Genomic DNA, 22,081 nt, shown 5'->3' on the forward strand with positions numbered 1-22,081 from the left:
AAATGAGAATCACATGAGCTAGCTTCTAAATTGAGCTTCGGCATCTCTTGGATCGTAGTAGGAGCGTCGAGATTCTGCACATCTCTAGAGAAGCTAACGAAGTAGCAAACTGCCTTATTGGTATTGGAGTTAATCTTCAGTGTTCTCCTTCCGGTCTAGTGGCCCCACCTCTTTCGCTGGCTCCCATTTTGGCTAGGGATGTATTAACCTTATATTTTCTCGTGTTATTTAATTTTCTAATGTACTAAAAAAATACATGCTCGAGTTCTCCGTTCGGTAATCTTTTAATTTATCTTGTAAGCTTGACACATCATACATTTTAGAGGTCTTCAACAAATGAAAACTCCAATTTAATTGATTTTATAAACCACTATTTATGTATGAAATCTATAAGTGTTATAATTGTAAAATTATTAAATTACCACACATGTAAAAAAATTTATGGTCATGTTCTAAACTAGTTTGCTCATCTTGTGAGTGGTGTCTCAAATGAAAGTTTTGATTCAATAATCATTCCTGATTATTTTTAAATAACATTTTGAAGACTATGTCCAACATCCTCCACTAAAAACTTTTAATAATCTCCTAAGTATAAAACCATTCTTAGCATTTATCGGATAATTTAAATTTTTTGGATAATTAGTTTCATGACATGGTATCAGAGTTGCAATGACCAAATAGTCGGTCTAGTTTATTCATTTCCGCACTCAATTGTTCTAATAAAAAATGAATTAAAGCACATGGTAGATGAGTATGTGCATTTTTTACGCTCCACAATGATTGCATTAAATTTTTTTTATACATGCTTCTGGAATTGTCCCTGCTTTGATTGCTTCTCCCCCTTAACTTAGTAAACAAAGCCTCTGACTGTAAATAGAAACTCTGCGATCTTCTCCTCATCTCTACATTCAAATCACAGCTCTTAGCAAGGTCCAATGACATACACCATCTAGAGCAGAATTAGACATTGAGGTTTTTTAAGTTTCTCATATATTTGGTAAGGAACCAAGAAGCAATAAATCTTGAACTTTTTCATCTAATTAACTCCCACGGCGAACACTTGATTGATAATATCCTGGAAATTATTCAGATGATGCCAGAGGAGTCTCATCTTGATATTTCAAACTCATCATCTGCTTGATGATAAACATCCTGTTGTTGCCTGTCTTCTTCGCATATAACTCTTGAAGTTGCTTACGAGCATTTGTCTCATCACTAGTGTGGTTCAATATAATGTCGTCGATCCACTGACACATGTGTCCACACACTTGTCTATGTAAGAGATTCCAAGTTTCAACTGCTTTATCTGCGGGCTTCTCTTCAACAAACACATGCTGATAGTAGTTCTTCACATAAAGCAGGTTTTCCATTTTTCTTTCTAAGGGAATAGTTTGTGTCATTCAAAGTCATCATTTGGCTTGGGTTGGCGTCCATTGTTCACGCAAAAAAGAGCCTAAGCATTGATGCCACTTGTTGGTACTAGAGTGACGCAAAAAATTAGGAGCACAAAAACTCATCTTCACTTGTAAGAATTGAACGCAGAAACTTGCAACAAAGCCAATAGAGACCGGACAACAATAAAACGCAAAATAGGGGCACATAAAATTTGTTTACATGGAAAAACTTCCCTCAATTTTAGAGAATAAAAAACCACGAGCACAAGCCGTAAAATGGCCACATTAGAAAAATAATGGATAAAAAATAATGTCTTCCTAAAGACATCAAAATTATCATCGTGAAGGAGAAAATTAAATAGGAAACAGACACAGTAACATTAACCGGACAAAAGAGCACTACCCCAAACAATAGAGAGAAGGAAAAACTCAAATAAAATATGTTAAAATAACGAACTTGATATCAGGAAACACGGTTAAGTTTTTTTTTATCAGGAAACACATACTAAAATTTAAATCGAAATGGAGTACAAACCATATATCACCCAAATCTATCAAGAACTCTAGGATTCTCACTGTGCTGGGCTGATTGGGCTGATTCACTTCAAAATAAGGATTTTTTTTTTGTCAAAGAAAATAAGGGTTTAAAACCCTTAAAATGAAGCATGGCATGGGCTACGGCCCAAAAAGAAAATCTTTATTTTCCTTTTTTTCTTTTGAAATAAAATAAAATAGGCTAGTGGAATCCACTTAGGAAGGAATCACGTAAATAGACTATTTTTTTCTTTTGTAACAGATGTTAATAATAGAGACTATAACCACTTATATTTTTGCACTAAAGGACTCATACTAATAAAATGAAAATGTAAGTACCAAAACTAAGACTTTAATGGACGTGTGTCAGTGTAAAATAGTTTTACACTATCATTCAATTATTGTATGTCATGTGGGATGAATAGTTATATTCTTCATTTATTTTAATTTAATTACAATTATATTTTTTGATGTGGTGGGAAACAATATAATTGGCTTAATTAATTAGCAGAATATATGAATTTTGATAGTTCGATTTTGAGGATATCCACTCATTGCCTCATGCCCTCATCCGACATGTACACTTGGTCGTTTTGCATAACTGCCTGACGTGTGTGACGTTTCGTCATAAGAAAATTATTTGTACATTCTATGTGTTGAGTGAAAAAAATTATTGATGGAATATATAAGAAGAAAATGATAGAATAGGGAAATATTAGTTACTTATTTACCAATATTATTTATTAATTTATCTGTAATTATGCACATAATTAAATTAGCATTTATTTCCTAATCAACTATGTAATTTTATTTCTAAGTCCTGCATAGGGCTAAGCAGGACTAGCCAGTGGCGGATCCGGCTTGTATTGAGGGGGTTTATCTGAACGATGAACCCCCTCAAAAAAAAAATTGCACTTACCCCTTATATATTTTTTTACCCCTTTATATTTTTTTTAAACCCTCTGAAAATTTTAAATTATAAAGTAGACTAAGTCTTGCACCTATTTGCATCAAAGACCCACACTCATTTACTCCTCTCACTCTCTCTCTCACACACAATTGAGAATGATGTATTCAATAACATTGACTCTGAGTTTATTGTTCAACGATTTCAGAATATAAAATCACGTAGAGAACAAGTATGACTTATATAATTTTTTATGTATAAACATATTAAAATTGTTTTTAATTATATTTTTACCGATGTGTTTATTTGAAAAATTTGAACCCCCTGACCCCGGGTCCTGGATCCGCCACTAAGACTGGCTCCATATACCATGTGTGTAAATTCGGTAATTATACGTATACATATAATTAGTGTTGCCAGTAATAGGCATCTAATTTTTCTTTATACCTCTCTTCTTACATTTAGCACATCATTGTTTTTTTTCTCTTTATTTCCTTTCTCAATCTGAATATGTATTGCGTGTCTGTACTATATGCAAATATCTACAGATCATTTTATTTAAACTTATAATAAACCTTTTTTCAAGATTGGAAATACAACTATTTAAAGTCTATAAATAAACTCAAAAATCAACAAGTATGCTAATAGTGACATCCTAGAATTTCATAGAGACTAGTATTTAAAGTTTCTGAAACTTTCTTAAATATTACTCTTTCTGTCCTTATTTATAAATCACTTTTTAAGATTTTTTATATCAAAATGTATCTCATGTCACTTTAATTATTATATCAATTGTGTATTTAATGTTTTTTCAAAGTTACCCTAATATTTAATATTTTTTTTGCATGTAAAATTTTTCTCGCAATTTCGACCAAGCCTCATGTTTAATATGAAAGAGATTTTTTGATTTTGAAAAGTTATTAAATTCCTGGTCAATTTAAGAAAACTGTATTTAAAAACTGTTTGATTAGATGATTTACAACATTAAAAAATTGTAATATGAAAATTAAAAACTAAAATAGAAAACATTGTTTTGTTGTTATGGTATTTTAGTTTTAAAAATTGAATTGGGAATTGTTTTCGAAAACCATTTTTGAAAACAAACAATTTTTCAATTTTAAAAAATAGAAAATAGTTTTCAAGAATTATAATCAAACAGACTCTAAATTTTTTACAATTATTTTTTGTTGCTAAGAAAAGAAAAGAAAATCTGAAACAGGAAGCAAGAACAATTAACCCTAACCAAAACGTCTATTGGAAGCTAAAAAAGAAATTACAATAGGGGGAGGGCATATCCTACCCCAAGACCCAAGTGATATCTATGTTAATTCTGAACAAAATTAACAAGCTTATTCGTCATCGCATTGCAACCTCGAGGGAAATGGTGCAGCGAGCGAGACCTTTCAATCAAGAGGAGTTGAAGAACGGCTGCTTCCTCCAAATTATACAGAGGTATATACCGCGCCTCAAGTCTTAAAGAAGTATGTAAAAATAATTTATAAATTGAAATGGTGTGAGTATTAGTTTAAGATCGTCCATTTATACTTGTGACAAGTTAAGCAATCTCATTCGGTGTTATTATCATTCGGGAGCACGAAAAAGGATTGCCAAAGTAAGTTGTTATCAAACTATCTAAGTGCATGTAAATGCAATTTTTCCCCCGTCATCGAAGCATTTCATGGTTTAATTAACAATTAATGATGGGTACGTGTAGATTTCATGTTCTTTCTCGAATGGTGTCACATAATATCAAGGGATAAATAAGTTTTTCGTCCCTGAACTATAACAAGTTTTTGGTTTTAGTCCCTCAATTAATATTTTGATGGTTTCCATCCTTTAACTTAGTAAACCGTTTGATTTTCGTCCTTTGACCATTATGACCGATGATGTGTGCTGCCAGCGTGTAGGTAAACGGTGACGTGGTAATTTTTTTCCGATTTTCATATATTTTTAATGACACCTGGGATAATTTTATCATTTCTATTTTTTTAATTCCACCTGAGATATTTCTTGGACAACCCATATTTCTTTCCCCTTGAATAAATTTTTTTTTCCCCCAAATCATTCTAGGGTGTTCTTCCATCGTGACTTCAGAGAGAAAGATAAGGGGAGACGAAGCAGAAGAGAGAAAGAGGGAGACGACGAAGTAGAGCGTTGACAGTTCGAAAGCATGTAGGCGAACACAAACAGAGCAGATCTGGGTTATGCCCCATTTTCAACCGATGTAATATAACTCATGTTTTGCTTGGTATGGTGGTTAGATCTGTGTAGACGAGAGGACAGGAGGCTTCACCGGAACAATGGCTGGCGGTGGATCGACGGGGAGGTTACCGACGTCGAAGGAGAGGGAGAACAAGAAGAGGATAGGAGGCCTCGTCGGAAAATTGCTAGCCGCTCGCCGCCGAGACAAAACCCCTCATTCAGCGTAAGCCACAAAGCTTGAAATCCTTCCCCTTAAACAAATCGCAAACCCCCACTGCAGCAACTTTCGCGAACTCACCATAGACCTCTGTTAAGAGCCGCCGCATCCTTGCTCTTCCAAGCTTCGATCTTCTATCGATCTCACTCTCTGTCGAGGTGCTCTCTTGTGGTGAGGGTTTAGAGGTGGCGGTTCTCGTTATGGTGGTTGGAAGAGAAGTTCATGTTGTGTGTGAGGCAAGGGTGGCTGGTTGGCTGCGCTGGTTTTGGAAGAGAGCAAAGGTCATGGTTTTGTGGTAGGGGAAAAGAGGAAGGGAATTTTAATTTTAGGGATTTAGGGATTTTAATTTGGGTTTTGGGGTTATTGAGGGTAAAGGGATTTTAATTTAGTTTGGTATTTAGGTTTTGAGTAAGATTAGGTTGGTGATTTGAAGATGAATGAAGAAGAAGAGAGATGAAGATGAGGATAAATTTCTGGATTTTTGTGTTTAGGGGTTGAAGATGGAACAAGTTGATGGAGGTTGAAGATGATGAGAGATGATTGAATTTCATCCCTATTAGTGTTTGATTTTCTTGCTGGTTTCCATCTCCTGGGAGTGCTTGCTTCGTCCCTTGATTGTTTATGATTTTTTGAAGGACTTTTCCAAATTGAACTGGGGTATAAAAATAAAGGAAATATGGGGAAAAAAAAAGAAATTAGTAATTTCCTTCGTGTAATTAAAAAAGAAAAAGAAAAAACCGGTAAAACTTGCTAACTAACTGACACGTCAACAGTCACCTACACGTTGGCAAAACACATCAGCGGTCAACATGGTCAAAGGATGAAAATCAAACGGTTTACTAAGTTAAGGGATGGAAACCATCAAAATTTTAATTGAGGGACGGAAACCAAAAACTCGCTATAGTTCGGGGACGAAAAACTTATTTAACCCTAATATCAATTTACTGAATAGTCTCCTCACATCAAAAGGTGCAACAGAATATATGTATGAGCTGCCTCCTGCAGAGAGTGAAGGGTAGAAAGGAAGGTAAAATAGAGATATGTTGAAGGTTGTGCTCTCCTTTTTCTAGGTTTATAATTTCTTTTTGTATCTTTTCTATCCATCTTGATTCTTACCTGCCAAAGCCCCAATTCTGATGTCAAAAGTGAAACACGGCCAAATGAGACAGCGGCAGCGAAATTTCCACTACTCAATACTGAAAGACACATTCATTTTACTTACATATTGGTTCACACCTTGCCTTATTTGCCAAACCATAGAAGAACAGTAAAATCAAAGGGATTACCGATGGATTTTTTACCAACCTCACTAGCATTCTAAGCTTGTATTGGTTTGGGCCACCCCTTGTACTCCCCATATATTTATTTTGGCCTTTCAAAAAAAGAAATTCTAAGCAAATTTAAAAATATTACCTATGATCGAGGATGCATACAAGTTGTATTAGATTAATTTAATAATTTTAGTCCTAGATAAAATATCAAAAAAAGTAACAAGGATGTCAAGTCCTCCTTCTTCATATCATTAATGGCAAAAAGAACGAGTTCCTCACTTGGGTGTTTACGACTTAGATTCTTTGAAGAGGTTGATGGCTCGCGGGGTTTTGGTGTGCAAGCGGGGGAGGTGAAGGGGTTTGGGCCAATGCTTTCGTCAATACCATGGAGACATGTCTTGGTTGGGAATCCAAAATTACCTCTCGAGTTATGCTTTTTCACCGGACGAGGAGAGGTTTGTTGCAATAAATTCTTATTTCTTTGATGTAAGGCCAAGGGTCTTGACGGAGTTTCTATTCCCTAGATTTATTTCCCTTTAAATTAGATTCGGATGTTGAGGCAGCATGACAGATGAGGGATTCATATCTAACGGGTGGGGAGGAATTGTAGATGAGTTGGTAGAACTCATTTATCTTAAATGTGATTGGATGATGAGTTATTTAACCCAAACTTTCTCATGGGTCATTTAAACAACCCCTTAATTTAATGGTGGTAAAAACATTGAAATGTTACAGTTAATAAGAGATAAATAATATATTAGGGAGTTAGATAGTTTTCTTTTGAAATGGGGAGTTAGATAGTTATTTTAATAAAACAAGAACATTAAATGACATTCCTTAATACATGTATCACAATCTAAAATGACAATTAAGGAATAAAGTGAGTAATTGGAAAAACATTAATTAATGCTCTTTTGAAATTCTTTTTTGGTACATCAGAAAGATAAATTGCATTCATCTGGAATCGATCCCTGACCTCCCCCTACTCAACCCATATGTCTCCAACTCCTACCGGCTCTTTAGAAATTCTAAGTGAACATATATATAAACAAAAAAATTCTTTAAAATCACGGTTAATAAGGGTAAAAATTTAAGGTTAGTTTAGTAATTTTGTACCGGAATCAACTTGAATCCACCATATTAATTACTTTTTTTAAGAAAAATGCTCTTATTTAATTATTCAATACTACTATTAATATGCCACATTAATCGGACTCCCTAGATCTCCCTTCTAATTCTCCAATTAATTGGGTTGAGTAATTTTGAAAAATTAATATCAAATTGAGGTAAAGAAGTTTTTTTTTTGAAAGTGAATTGAGGTAAAGAAGTTGATCCAACTTTTGTCCATTTTCATTTTACATCTTCAGGTTGTCTCTAGGCAGAGTATACCTCATCATGGGCCCAAGCTTGAACTTTATCCCTTTAAGGCCAACAACTGAACAACCCCACTTGCTATAAATTGCCCTTCAAGGCTTTATGCCACCACCGATCTCACCCTCTCAATCTCGTGAACAAAAACTGAAAGGAACTTTTATCATTATTCTCCCAGGTTCACTTCCCCTGTGACTAAAAACACAACAGCATTCATTGTCTTTACCTGTGATATTAAGCCCAGGTGAAATGTTCTTTACCCTTTCCCTAATCTTGATCCTCCTTTGGCATTATAGCTCCATTTTGTTAATGCACCAACCATAGAGAACCATTTTTTAGGTGGAAGAAACTAACTATTTCAAGTACCAGAACTGTCCCTAAGTTTTGAATAACAACAACAAACCCCAAATCCAAATTTGCACCCTTTTATCTTCCTCATCAAATTCACCCAAAAAAGTAAGAGGGCAAAAAGGGGAAAGAGAGATACCCCTCTCTCTCTCTCACTTGCTCACCTTGTTAAGTGTCCTTCACTACACTGAATCTATCTCCACTACAATCAACAAAATCAACTACAAGAACCCAAGAAAACAGAAAACAACTCCATAGCTACCCACAAAAAAAAACCCATTTCACACCCACAAAACCCCATCAAGAATCACCCAATTTCTTCAGCCGGAACCATGCAGCGGCGTTTTCTCGAAAAGGAGCTGAGCATGCCACCGTCGCCGTCGCACGGGAACAAGACCCAGAATTCGATCTTCAACAACGCGAATTTCGACACCAAAATGGTGGTGGTCCTGGCAGTGATACTGTGCGCATTGATTTGCGTGTTTGGGCTGAACACAATCGCGAGTTGCTTGACGCGATTGACGCGGAGATTCTCCCGCAGGGATACGACGACGGCGGCGGCGAGGGGGCTGAAGAAGCGTGACCTGAAGCAGATCCCGGTGGCGGTGTACGGATCCGGCAGCAGCGGCGAGGAGATTCCGGCGACAGAGTGCCCCATTTGCCTAGGGGAGTTCGAGAAGGGTGATAAGCTCCGAATGTTGCCGAACTGCAATCACGGGTTTCACGTGAGGTGTATAGACACGTGGTTGGTGTCGCATTCTTCGTGCCCCAATTGCCGCCACTCGCTACTGCTCGGGAAGCGACAGCAACAGCAACACGGGTCGACCGCTTCTGCTTCTGCCGTCGCCGCCGTGGAAGGGTCGCCGGGAAATGGGTCCGGCGAGAGGAGTGATGTTGTGGTGACCGTCGCGCAGGCAAGTTGAAAGAAGAATTGTGGTGCTAGGTAGGATGAGTTTTTTTGTGAAGGGTAGTTGAGAAATTTAATGTTAGTATGGTGATTTGTTACTCACTCCGTTCCTTATTATAAGTCACATTTTTTGAAAAAAATTTGTTACAAAATATAAGTCACTTTCTAATATCTATGAAGCATTAAATAATTTTTTTCAAGTTCACCCTCATATTTAATATGAAAGAGATGATAAACTTTAGAAGTATTAACTTGGAGAGAGAAAATCATAGGAAAGTAAATAAGGGTAATCTAGTAAAGTAAATCATTTTTTTTACAAATTTATTACTAGTGTTTACACCAAATTTTGGTAAACACAAATAAAGAATCCAAAGATCAATCTGGGACTGGATTCGAGTCCTCTTGGGTTCTTTGGTGAAAATAAATTAAATTTAGTCACTCAAAACTAAAGAAATTTAATAACAAATTAGAAACAAAACGAATAAATTCGACTTAAATGATAAAAACATAAATGAACTTTCTGAATCTGAATAATAATAATGAAATATAAGATGCAAAGTGTTACACGAATCCCTACTTTTTCACTCTAACTTGGCTTGTAATCATTGTGATCGGTTGTAAGCACTTGAGAGTTTTCGAGTAAAGATTGTGAACCCCTATTCTTTCTACAAACCTGCTATTTATAGACTTAAAATGTAACTGATTTCTAACGGTCAATTAATACAACTATTACAAGTGTCTTCTGAACATAGCTTCGTCCTACACGTGTCTTTCTATTCTATACGTGTACCTCGTGAATCATCTTTCAAAGACAAACCGGCTTCTCATATGGAACTCTCCGTATCTCGAAAAACAGTACTTTACAGTCGAAGTCGTTGAACACTTGATAAATTTCCTTGATTCCCTTCACTTTCGACTTCGAAGGTTGAACCCGGTATAAATTCCAATCGAAATGTCCACAATAGGTCGAAATTATATGCAATTAACAGATGCCCCCCAAAATATCATTTGTTCGATCAGAAAAATGATATTTTCGACTTACCTAATTTCGACCACATACTATATGTCAGTTTTCCCCTTTTTCATTTCTGACAAGTAAAAGTCTCTTTTAACCTTTAGTAACTTCCACACTCCACTATCATAAATGTCTAATCATGTCAGACACGTTCTCCAAGGAAAACTGCCATACCCCACTCAGAATTTAAACGGATCACAAATAAATTCTATTAAACAAAAGTTTGGCATCCGCTTCAATCTCAACCGTCCATCTTGTTGTAGATCTAGACTTATAAATAGATGGAAAAAACTTTTCCACTTCACTTCTTCTTCAACCTCTAGCTTTTCTCTCTGAAAAAACCCATTTCCAAACCCTGCAACTCCTTGATATTCCAAAGCTCTACCGGAACCATTTCGGTTTACGCGAGCTTTCACCATCACCATCATTGCATCATCATCATCTTCCAGTTCGCCGGCCACCACCATGACTTCCACATCCTCTTCTCAGGTTCCGTCTGCGGTTTCTCTTTTAAAACCCATTGAAGTTGAAGGGAGAAACTTTGTTCCAGAACCTCCCAATGAAGAAGAAAAGATTAAGATCTGGAATTCCCAGGTACTTATTCCCTTCTCCATTGGTGATAAGTTGCATGCATATCTAGGACCTTACCAAACTATTTTCCCAAGAAATGCATTTGCATTCTTTCCTTCACCTTTACCGGATGAGAAAATCTTGGCCTTTAGGGATTCCTACAATCTGTCCTTTTTAGGTGACCCCCCTCGAGCTTTCCGTTCTTCACCTCCAATGAAGACGAATCCCTACATTGAATGGTTAAACAAAGTCGAGAAAGTGAAAGGAGATTTCTGGAAAACTTTAGGGATTTTTGACATAATCCAATTATCCAGGTCGAAAATTGTCTACCATCCAGCAATGTTAGCCAGTTCTTTCTTCTTTTGGGAGCGTTCGACCAATACCTTTCATACTCCTCAGGGAATGATTACCCCTACTCTCTTAGATGTAGCTGCTATTGCCGGTCTTCGACCTACAGGTTCTTCTTTTACATTCGACCGGACTGTTAAGAAAGAAATCAAATTAGACTATAACCATCTAACTTACAAAAGCTTCATTCTGAGAAACCACGACAAGACCTCTGCAAATGTTTCCGACTCGGAACATGTAGCTTTCTTGTTGTTCTGACTCTCTGCTTTCTTCCTTTGTTCCAAGTCTCTTCAAGTTCCTCAGAAATTTGTGCTTCTTGCTCAGCTTTTGCACGAAGGTACCGACGTCTGTTTAGGTAAAGTTTTATTAGGCGAACTTTACCTTTCTTTGAGTCAAGCCATCACTTCTCTTCAGAAGCCCTCTGGAGCCGAGAAAAACATCCTTTTTGCTGGACCTCTATGGTTTCTTCAACTTTGGCTAAATGCCATATTTGAGACCAAACTCTCAACTCCAAGTCCACAAAATGTCTCGACTTCTATTGCTGCTTTTCGACTTAATTGCTTGACTCCTTCCAAAGATAAAGTCGATCCAGAAACCACTTTCCGTGAGTTTTTTACTGCTTTTATGGAAATGACCTCTTTTACTCCCGACCTTGCTCCATTTGCTGCTCCAACTACTGGTCCCAAATGGCTTGTCCGACCTTTCCCATGCGAATCTCCGGGCGAACAGCTTGAAAGTATTAGCATCTGGAGGGAATTTTTCCGACCTCAAGTTCTTCCCCTTGGTTTCAAAAAATCTGAGGTGAACGTGTTGGGTTACCAGCCTCAACTTGTGGCTAGACAATTCGGCCTATGTCAAATCGTTCCTATCCCTCTTTTCTCAAAAAAGGATGCCATTTGCAATGAAGGGTTTTGCGACAAAGATGTCGACTCTTTTTATGAAGCCCTCAACTATTATGACAAGAAGACGTCTGCTCTTCGTCTTGAACCTCTGTCTTTCGAACCATCCTTTTATTGCACTAAAGAATTTGAAGTTTGGTGGTCGACCTACTACAAGTCTATTCAGACCACCTTAGGAGTTTGTATTGGAAAGATGACTGAAGCTCTTCAATCTGTGCAGAAAAAGGCTACAAAGAAAACTCGAGGTATGCTCATCAAAGAAATCCAGTCATTTCAGAGATTCTTCAAAACTGTTTATCTTCCAGGTCGATTGAATTTAACCCTTTCGGAAGCGGCGGAAGTTTTAAAAGAAAAGGTCAAAGCCAAAGTTTTAAAAATTAAACTTTTTCCCCCTTTTGTGGATAAATATGTTTATACTCTTCGACATTATTGTCCAAAATTTCCAGCTTTTCCTACCAGTGACATGGCTTTGGCTTTACCTGTTATTTACCCAAAGTGGCTCGACCATTTTACATACAAATGTTTTATACAAAGTCTTTTACCACTTCCGAAAAGGGTTACTTCGACTAAATATTTCTTGCACAACTACCCCGGACACGTTCATGTTAACTCATGTCACGTCCAAGTCCTTACACAAATTCATCAAGGTTAGATAGACTCGTCTTACTTTTGTTCTTTTTCCTTTACTCTCGTACTTATACCCCTTTTCCTTCAGCCGAACCAATACCCAAGGTTCCATGCAAGGAAGACGAAGGTTTCGACAATTCAACAGGCATTCCAGTTCAACAAAAGAACATCCCTAAGGTATATTCGTTAATGCGTTGTTTTACCCTTTATTCGACTCCAAATCCATATCTTATATATTTTCCAGGCTCGACAGAGAGGTTCTCAAAGCTCGACTTCGGATGCTCGAAAGAAAATAAGAATTTCATCCGAAAAGGACGACTCAGAAAGAACTTTGGTAATCTTATCTTCTATCCTTCTCATTTCATTTTCCTATTTTTTTTTTTTTACTCATCTTCTTCCCTTATATTTTGTAGGTAGACCCAATTCCTGAAGACGAGAACATTTCTTCCAAGACTGTCGATCCAGATGAAGCTGCACAAGACAATGCTAACTCTAAAGCCTCGGACATTAACGAAGAGAATCCACCGATCTCTTCTGCAAAGAAATGTGCCGGGGCTGAGCCGAATCAAGAGGAGCAACAAGCAGAAACTGACCAAGAAGATTCTGGCTCCTCTCAAAGCGAAAGTTCGGGAGCTTCTTCTCCGACCAAAACTCAGCAAGAACAAGTAAGTATTTTTCGTTCAACACTCCTTTCTTCGTTATTCCTTAATCTTTGTACTTACCTTTTGCATTCTTCTTCAGGACACTTCCTCGAAACCAAAGCCCCCTCCTCAAGTAATCCATTTGTCTTCGAACTCTTCTGATTCCAGTTCTTCTGACTGCCAAAGTCTTGATGACTTTTTAAACTTTCAACCATTACGAATTCAATATCCTTCTGGTCAAATAGTTAGTTATGTTTCATCTGACAATGAGTCCTTTACGCAGGACCTTGGTGCTTCGGCCGAAAAGTCAGATACTGACGAAGACCGTCAGCCTATCCCTTCACCCATTGCCAAAGTTTCGAAGACCCAAGAAAAAGCCCTTAAGGTTTCGAGCCCTGTTGCTGGCAGGAAGTCTCCTCAGTCCATTCCTATCGAAGACTTTGACGCTCTTGCCATGGATGACCCAGTATTAGCCCTTAAGCAACTCATCAGCGGTCAAGTCTCTCTTAGCACCAGTCGAAGCCAAGAATCATCTATGCAAAACGAAGGCACAAGCACTCTGAACACTGCCACCACCATGATCAACAAGCTGCGATCTCTTACGTTCGAGCAAGATTTATTCTCTGCCCTCAACTCGAATCCTAACTTAGGCCGAGAAATTAAGCAACTTATCGCTGACCTTGGCAATGAGGACCTCACTGATCAACAAGAAAAGGGCATTCAAGAATTTCAAGAGTTTCTTGACGAATCACTTTCGACCCTTGACCAAGCCAAACTTGTCGGTCAAGACTTAGCCTCCAAATTCACTGAGTGCACACAAGCAGCTGAATCATTCGACCAAGCTAAAACCGAAGTGGATTCCATCAAATTACTCGAAGAAGCTGACTCAATGCAACTGAATGAAATTTTGAAACAGATTGCCGAACTTCAACAACAGGAAAAATCCCTCAAAGCCAATCTGGCCAAGTTCAAGAAACAAAAAACCGAAGTTGCTGCCAAGGCCATTTCTCACGTGAAAGACAAGAATCGGCTTGAAGGCGAAATTTCTGAGCTTCAAAACAAGAAGGCGAAGGTTGACAAGCGACTTAAGAAACTCAAGGGTCGATATGCTCCCATGAAAGCCACTCCACCATTTTAGTCTTCTTATTTCTGTTGATCATTTTTTTTTTTTTTTTACATGGCGCCTGTGCCACTTTATTTCCCTATGTACTCTCTAATGGCGTTTTCGCCATATTTATTTTCAGCTTATGCACTACATTTCTATATCGATTTTTATCTCATGAATCGCTGGCTTAAACCTTTTTAAGTATTTTCCATTTATCGTCAATATTCGAGCAATCGTTCCAATTTCCTCAATCGAATACGCGTTGTTTGAATAACACTTGATCACTTTAAATGGCCCTTCCCATTTAGGGGCCCATTTTCCGTATGCTCGATCTTTTTTGTCCATTGGAAGGATCACTTTCCAAACTAAGTCTCCAACGCTAAATGCCTTAGACTTGACTTTTTTATTATAACTTTTAGTAATTCGTTCTTTTTGTCGAATCATAACTTCTAAAGCATTTAATCTTTCCTCGTCCAATTCAATTAACTCGTCATACATCATATTCCAATAATCATCACATGGAATCTCGAATTGCCTTTGAATTCTAACGGACTGTAAGCATATTTCGATCGGTAAAACTGACTCATGCCCGTACGTAAGTCGAAAAGGAGTTACTCCAGTGGCCTCTTTGGGCGAATTTCGATAAGCCCATAAAACTTGACTCAAAGTTTCATGCCACCTTCTCGGCTTTTGAATAATGTGTTTCTTAACCAAGTTAATTAAAACTTTATTAGCTGCTTCGACTTGTCCATTCGCCTGAGCATAATATGGCGTTGAAGTTAACAGTTTTATTCCAAAATCCTCAGCAAACTGAGCCATTTTCCTTCCAGTAAATACTGACCCTTGGTCAGTAGTTAACGTCTCAAGGATCCCATATCTAAATACTATGTGTTCTTGAATAAAACTAATAACCGTATCTTGGTCGACACCTCTCAGCGGAATGGCCTCGACCCATTTAGTGAAATAATCGATAGCCACTATTATATAGTCATGTTGTTTAGACGAAGAAGGATGTATTTGACCTATCAAATCCAACGCCCACCCCCTAAATGGCCAAGGTTTCACGATCGAATGTAACTCACTTGCTGGTACATGTTGGATGCCAGCATGCTTCTGACATTCGGCGCAAGATTTGGCATATTCAATGCAATCTTTTAACATATTTGGCCAATATACTCCTTGTCGAAACAATGTCCACTTCATCTTATGGCCAGCCTGATGCGCCCCACACATACCATCATGAACGGCCTTGACTGCTCGAAACGCTTCTTCTTCACTTAGGCACTTTAGTAAAACTTCATTCACCCCTTTTTTAAACAATTCGTCATCCAAAATCAAGTAACTTAGAGCTCGATACTTTGTTCTTCGATCTGTTGGTGCATTTGGGTTTTGCAAGTATTTCACAACAGGTTTCCTCCAATCACTGTCATCCAAATTACTAATGACCAATACCTCCTGCTCGAACTCCACTTTCCTTTCCTTAAAACTAGGAATAAACTTTCTTTTGACCTTTACTAGCTCTTTAAACTTTTTCCGAGGTAGCCGGTAACCTGACGCAATTTGTGCCAAAACATTCGCTTCAGCATTCTCGATCCTAGGGATATGACATAATTCGACTTCATCAAAACTTCTTAACATTTTAACTGCTTTCGAATGATATTTCATTAAATTCTCACTAACGCATTGGTATTCACCAGTTAGTTGCTTAATAACCAACTCTGAATCTCCACGAATTAAGAGCTCTCTAGCCCCCAAGTTTAGAGCCGTTTCGAGCCCTATCAATAAAGCTTCATACTCCGTCTCATTATTCGAACACTCACCTTCGATGCCCAACTTAATTTTTGTCGGGATTCCTTGGGGTGAAATTATCAAGATACCTATCCCGGTCCCCTTCTTATGCCTCGAACCATCGAAATACATTTCCCAAGGTTTCAACGTCACCACCGTCTCCTGTTCTTTCGACCCACTATGATCAACCAAAAAATCAGCTATTACTTGGCCTTTCATAGCCCTTAAATGTTGATAACTTAAAGAAAACTCAGTAAGGGCCAACGCCCACTTTCCAATTCGACTATGAAGAATGAGCTTGAACAGCATATGCTTTATTATATCATAATGGGAAATAACAGTTACATCAATAGGTTTAATATAGTACTTAAGTTTAGTACATGAAAAATACAAACATAAACACAATTTTTCTACTAAACTATATCTAGTTTCGGCATCATTAAGGATTCGGCTCAAATAATATATAGCCCTTTCGATTCCATCTTCATCATCTTGAGCCAACACACTGCCAATAGTTTCCTCTGATGCCGAAATGTAGAGTTTCATTGGTTTTCCACGAATGAGAGGAGCCATGACTGGTGCCGTTGTTAAGCTGGCTTTTATTTCCTCGAACGCCTTCTGATGTTCTTCCATCCATTGAAACTCTTGTTCTTTCTTGAGTCGAAGCAATGTGGAGAATACCTTGGTTTTCCCGCTTAGATCCATGATAAACCTTCTCAAGAAATTGACTTTGCCCAACAAAGATTGTAACTGTTTTTTATTCGACGGTGGTTGAGTATCGAAGATTGCTTTCGCCTTGTTCTGGTCGATTTCAATGCCCTTCTTATGAACAATGAATCCCAGAAATTGTCCTGCAATTACACCAAAGGCACACTTGAGTGGGTTCATTTTCAAGCCGTACTTTCTCATTTTTTCAAATGACAACTTAAGATGTTCGATATGAACATCCTGAGATTTCGACTTTACTACAATATCATCGATATACACTTGCATAAATTTCTCAATATATTCATGAAAGATAGTGTTCATTACCCTCTGATAAGTTGCACCGGCATTTTTAAGACCGAACGGCATCACCACCCATTCATATGTTCCTAGTGCCCCTGGACACCGAAATGCAGTCTTCGACACATCATCCTCTGCAATGTAAATTTGGTTATACCCTGAATATCCATCCAGTAAACTTAAATATTCATTTCCTGCGGCAGAATCTACCATCATTTCGGCCACAGGCATGGGATATTCATCTTTCGGCGTAGCCGAATTTAAATCTCTATAATCTATGCAAACCCTCATTTTACCATTTTTCTTAAGTACAGGAACTACATTAGCTAACCAATCGACATACCTGGCTGTTCGTATGAACTTTGCTCCAAGTAAGCGCTCCACTTCCTCTTTTATCTTTGAGAACACCTCCGGGGCGAATCTCCTTGGGGCTTGCTTCACTGGTTTCCTACCAGGCCGAATTGGTAACTTCAACTCCACTAACTCCCGGCTTAAACCCGGCATTTCGTCATAATCCCATGCAAAGCAATCTTTGTATTCCTGCAACAAACTAACAATCCGATTCTTAAAACCCGAATCGATCAACGAACTTACATACGTCGGCCTTTTCTTGGTCCCATCTCCTAAATCAACCTCCTCCAAAGGATCCTGAGCCTGCATTTTTAACATGGGATCTAAAGATTGCTCGAATCCAAGGGGTTCATCATCATATATACAATCAAGAACCGGTTCTGATCTGTCTTCATTAAAATGATCCAAGTCTAGGCACTCCTCCGGTTTGCAAATTTCTTCATATTCGGCTTCCTTTGCCGTTCCTATATATTGTTCGGCCTCCAAGGCCGTCTTTATTCTTATCTCGGCCGCATAGGCCGATATTCGAGCTACGCTCGACTCAATCATCTAATTCGACGATTTGCCACTCTCCAGTGGCATTCCGAGCACGAAAGTTTTTATTCCAAAGAAATCCGTACTCCGGGTGAAGATTCATTGCATAACTAGTGGAACCTTCCATGTGTTATTTTCCTTCTGATTCATACGGAGCGATGTTTGCCATCCGCTTCTCGAAATTCTTTCGGTCAACAAACTCCACTTCAGCTTTGTAGTAACTCTGGTCAGCATCAACATTTTCGACCACCCCATCTGGCCTCCAAATTGACAGCTTTTGATGAAGGGAGGACGGCACAGCCCCTACCCCATGAATCCATTCTCGTCCTAGCAACAGATTGTAGTTTGCTTTCGATGGCACTACCACGAACAGAGTAGGTCGAGAAACAGTACCAATTGTGGTGTCCACCAATAACATTCCCAAAGACTTAGAAGTTTTTCCCTCGTAATCAGTCAACATCATGTTATGAGGTTGCAAATCCTCGACAGATTTCCCAATCTTCTTAAGCAGAAACTTTGGCATCAAATTTATGGCGGCCCCGCCATCAACCAAGACTTTATTGACGCCTACTCCTTCAATGCGGGCCCACACAAAAAGCGATTTCAAATGCTTCTTCATCTCCATATCTGGTTTCTTGAAAACGGCACAATCATCTTCGACTCCTCCTTTAGTCATCACATAATAGCACAGTGGATTGTCATCATCCTCCTCGACGTAGTAATCCTCTTCATCATCAGTGATTTCAGTTTTCACATCGAACTCTTCTGGAAGGATCGAGACTAAGCTGCACATGGACTCAAACTCAGACTCCAACATTTCAAAGTTGTCCTTCATTTCGACATCTTCAGACTGTTTCTCTTTCCCTTTTGCCTGGTTAGTAGTCACCCAATTCCCAGCATTCTTCATACTCTGCTTAATCACCTGAATAGGAACCATAGGAGCCCCACCACTTTGGCCCAAAAGTTGGTACTTGACTGGCCTCTCAGAACTGGATTGGCCTGCCTCGAAGGCTTTCTCCCTCTGGTGACGCCTCCACTGAGTTTTTGTCATTGGGTTTCGACCTAGATACGGCCTTGGGACATAGGTATAATTCTTATGATTTCGAGAATTATCCATATAAGCAGACCCACTTCCCAATTCGACCACCTTAACCTTAGGGTGAGGCGCCTGACTCCTTGCCATCCACTTGTTGAACGGAACTCGACTTGGTGGCATATAAGTTCGACCACGCCCTCTTCCGAACCCAAAGGATCCCCTTCCCCTTATGAAGGGAGAATCAGCTCGTCCTCTGGACCCAAAACTAGGAGGCCTTTTCGGTATTACTGCGCGGCGTTTCTTGATTTCAGCATCTTCTATAGCTTGAGCAGCCACCTTGTCAAATACGACACTGCACCTTGGGCACAACATCACTTCAGAGTAAGACTTTTGGCAACGCTGCAGGAATTCCAGCAGGCTTTCCTCCGACCGAGGGTAAACCACCTTCTTAGCGGTTTCGACCTCTTCTTCCACGGAAGGAGCATCCATTCCCTCTTCAGACAATTCGACCTTCTCCATCCTTGGAGTAGGCCCCACAGCTTCGATATCATCTCCTCCAGTAGCAACCTGATTCAAATCAGACAACTCAACCATCATTATCCCGGCTGGCTCGACGTAATTGGCGTTGCCAATTTGCATTGGGTCAGAATCAATCTTCATAGCAGCCTTATCCTTTTCTTCGAACTTGAGCCGTCCTTCTTTGATTGCAGTTTGCACCAGATCCCTGAAACGTACACAATTATTAGTCCAGTGACTGAATACATTATGAAACTTGCAAAACTTTTTTCCTTTCCTTTGGTCGAAAGGTACTTCTTTTTTATCAGGAGATACTTTAATTTGACCATCTTTTAACATAATATCATAAATCGCGTCGCTTTTGGTAACATCAAAATTATACGCTTTCACAGGAAATTTACCAACACCTTTGTTTGTTTCCGCATTTTTAGATTCATAGGGTTTTAACATCCTACAAACATAAGGAGGTCCTGATACCAATTCGGCCACATCAACCTCCTGCTGTTCGATATCATCACAGTTGCCTGGATAAGAGTCATAATCGACTTCATATTCGCAACTTTCGACGAACGCGACTTTACCCTTCTTGGGAACTCTATTAAATTTTTCTTTTTCGAGTTTCAAATTTTCAATCTGTCTGACCCTGTCAGCCAATTGAGCCATGTCCCTAAGATGTTGGGTATCTATCTTCTTACGAATTGAGTAGTCTAGGCCGCCAGCCGCCATTTCGACTAACTCATGTTCTGGGACCTGAGTGAAGCACTTCGACTTCATTTGTCTGAACCTATTCAAGTAATCATCTATGGTTTCTTTGAATTTTCTTTTCACGCTGGCCAATTCCTTCAGACTGACTTTCGACTCACCCCTGAAGAACTGTTCGTGAAAAACTCTCTCTAACTGAGCCCAATTATGGATTGAATTAGGCAACAAAGTAGTAAACCAAGTAAAAGCATTTTTAGTCAGAGAACTCGGAAAATATTTCATCTTCAGGTTCTCATTATTTGCTATATCCCCTGCTTCTATTTGGTACCTAGCGATATGTTCGACTGTCGACTCTCCAGTATCCCCCGAAAACTTGGTGAACTTAGGGACTTTCCATCCTCTAGGCAATTCTGTTTGAAGGACGAATTCGGAGAAAGCCGAAGCAAAATGGGGTCGATTTGCATAACCCACATTGAATCCATGTTGGTTCAATAACTGTTCGACTATGCCTGCTATATTTTGATGCCCCCCAACGTTATTTTGTCTAACTCTCTCGACTACCCTATCTGCATCCATATTTCGATTTATTAAGATAGGATTTTCAATGTTCAGAGGCATTTGGCCACCAAGGTTATCCAATTGATTTCGACCTTGCACTGCCGCCACTTCGGCATTTGCTTGAAGCGGAACATTCTGAGGAACCGCATTCATTTCGACAGCATTATTCGTCGCTGCCCCCACAGGATTCGCCACCTCGTTTCGAGGGACTCCAAAAGCGTCAGCAATTCGACCCATCTGTCTCGTCAACTGCTGATACGACTCATTTGTGTTTTGGATTAAAGGATTAAACACAGTTCCTATTTGTTGGGCCAACATATTCACCATTTCGTGGTTACTATCATCCATTTGTTGCCTCAATACGTTAACAGAGGTATTTGTCAACGAAGTCCCTAAATGGTTGACACTCGCCCCTGCCATCCCCTGAGGATAAATATTATTTCGACCCCCAACATTGGAGGCCGAAGCCTGGTGTTGATTCCTCGGGGATCCGACTGACATTACGTTATCTGAATATACGGCAGGAAATGTCCCTACTCCAGCCATTAACCCTGGAGGCATCCCAAATGGCGGATTCACCGGCATGTTCACCGGTTGAGGGCGAGATGCCCCAGCAACCATTTGTGATACGACTGGAGTCGTCGGAGAGGGCACTGTAGCCGCTTGCGTCACCACAGGTATAACATTTTCGGCCACATTGGTCGTTGTTGCCTGTGCCGTTCCAGAGTTCAAGGCATTTCCCTCAACATTCACTCCAGCACCGGGATTTCCGGTTTGATTTGCCGAAGGTCCAGTATTCGCGGGAGGGGAATTACCACGTCTCGATCTACCATTCGCCATACTTACTAGTCTTCCCCTTCTTAAACGCATAAACGTGGGTTAAGTAAGTTTGAATGATAACCGAATTCAACAACTATTTTCACAAAGAGGTCCCACCGGGCGTGCCAATTTGTTTACACCAAATTTTGGTAAACACAAATAAAGAATCCAAAGATCAATCTGGGACTGGATTCGAGTCCTCTTGGGTTCTTTGGTGAAAATAAATTAAATTTAGTCACTCAAAACTAAAGAAATTTAATAACAAATTAGAAACAAAACGAATAAATTCGACTTAAATGATAAAAACATAAATGAACTTTCTGAATCTGAATAATAATAATGAACTATAAGATGCAAAGTGTTACACGAATCCCTACTTTTTCACTCTAACTTGGCTTGTAATCATTGTGATCGGT

The 22,081-nt window shown here is 38.9% G+C and overlaps 3 protein-coding genes across 3 annotated transcripts; 1 reads left to right on the top strand and 2 right to left on the bottom strand.

Moving 5' to 3' along the window:
* Positions 1 to 7,999: 7,999 nt before the first annotated feature.
* Positions 8,000 to 9,320, top strand: LOC130728076 (RING-H2 finger protein ATL74-like). Its single transcript, XM_057579415.1, has one exon. It carries the CDS (start codon positions 8,577 to 8,579, stop codon positions 9,165 to 9,167), a length of 591 nt encoding a protein of 196 aa, XP_057435398.1. The 5' UTR covers positions 8,000 to 8,576; the 3' UTR covers positions 9,168 to 9,320.
* A 5,183-nt stretch (positions 9,321 to 14,503) lies between these two features.
* Positions 14,504 to 17,218, bottom strand: LOC130713350 (uncharacterized). Its single transcript, XM_057563124.1, has one exon. It carries the CDS (start codon positions 17,216 to 17,218, stop codon positions 14,504 to 14,506), a length of 2,715 nt encoding a protein of 904 aa, XP_057419107.1.
* LOC130732272 (uncharacterized) lies at positions 17,047 to 17,869 on the bottom strand. The gene is made up of 2 exons (XM_057584358.1): positions 17,493 to 17,869; positions 17,047 to 17,283 (listed from the first exon to the last, which is right to left on the bottom strand). Exons 1-2 carry the CDS (start codon positions 17,816 to 17,818, stop codon positions 17,277 to 17,279), a joined length of 333 nt encoding a protein of 110 aa, XP_057440341.1. The 5' UTR covers positions 17,819 to 17,869; the 3' UTR covers positions 17,047 to 17,276.
* Positions 17,870 to 22,081: the final 4,212 nt, after the last annotated feature.

This window comes from Lotus japonicus, chromosome 1 (assembly GCF_012489685.1).
Source record: "Lotus japonicus ecotype B-129 chromosome 1, LjGifu_v1.2".
Lineage (NCBI taxonomy): Eukaryota > Viridiplantae > Streptophyta > Magnoliopsida > Fabales > Fabaceae > Lotus > Lotus japonicus.

Coding starts and splice junctions, on each gene's coding strand:
- LOC130732272 (XM_057584358.1), bottom strand. CDS start 17,818: ATGTTAAAAATGCAGGCTCAGGATCCTTTGGAGGAGGTTGATTTAGGA.
- LOC130728076 (XM_057579415.1), top strand. CDS start 8,577: ATGCAGCGGCGTTTTCTCGAAAAGGAGCTGAGCATGCCACCGTCGCCG.
- LOC130713350 (XM_057563124.1), bottom strand. CDS start 17,218: ATGCCGTTCGGTCTTAAAAATGCCGGTGCAACTTATCAGAGGGTAATG.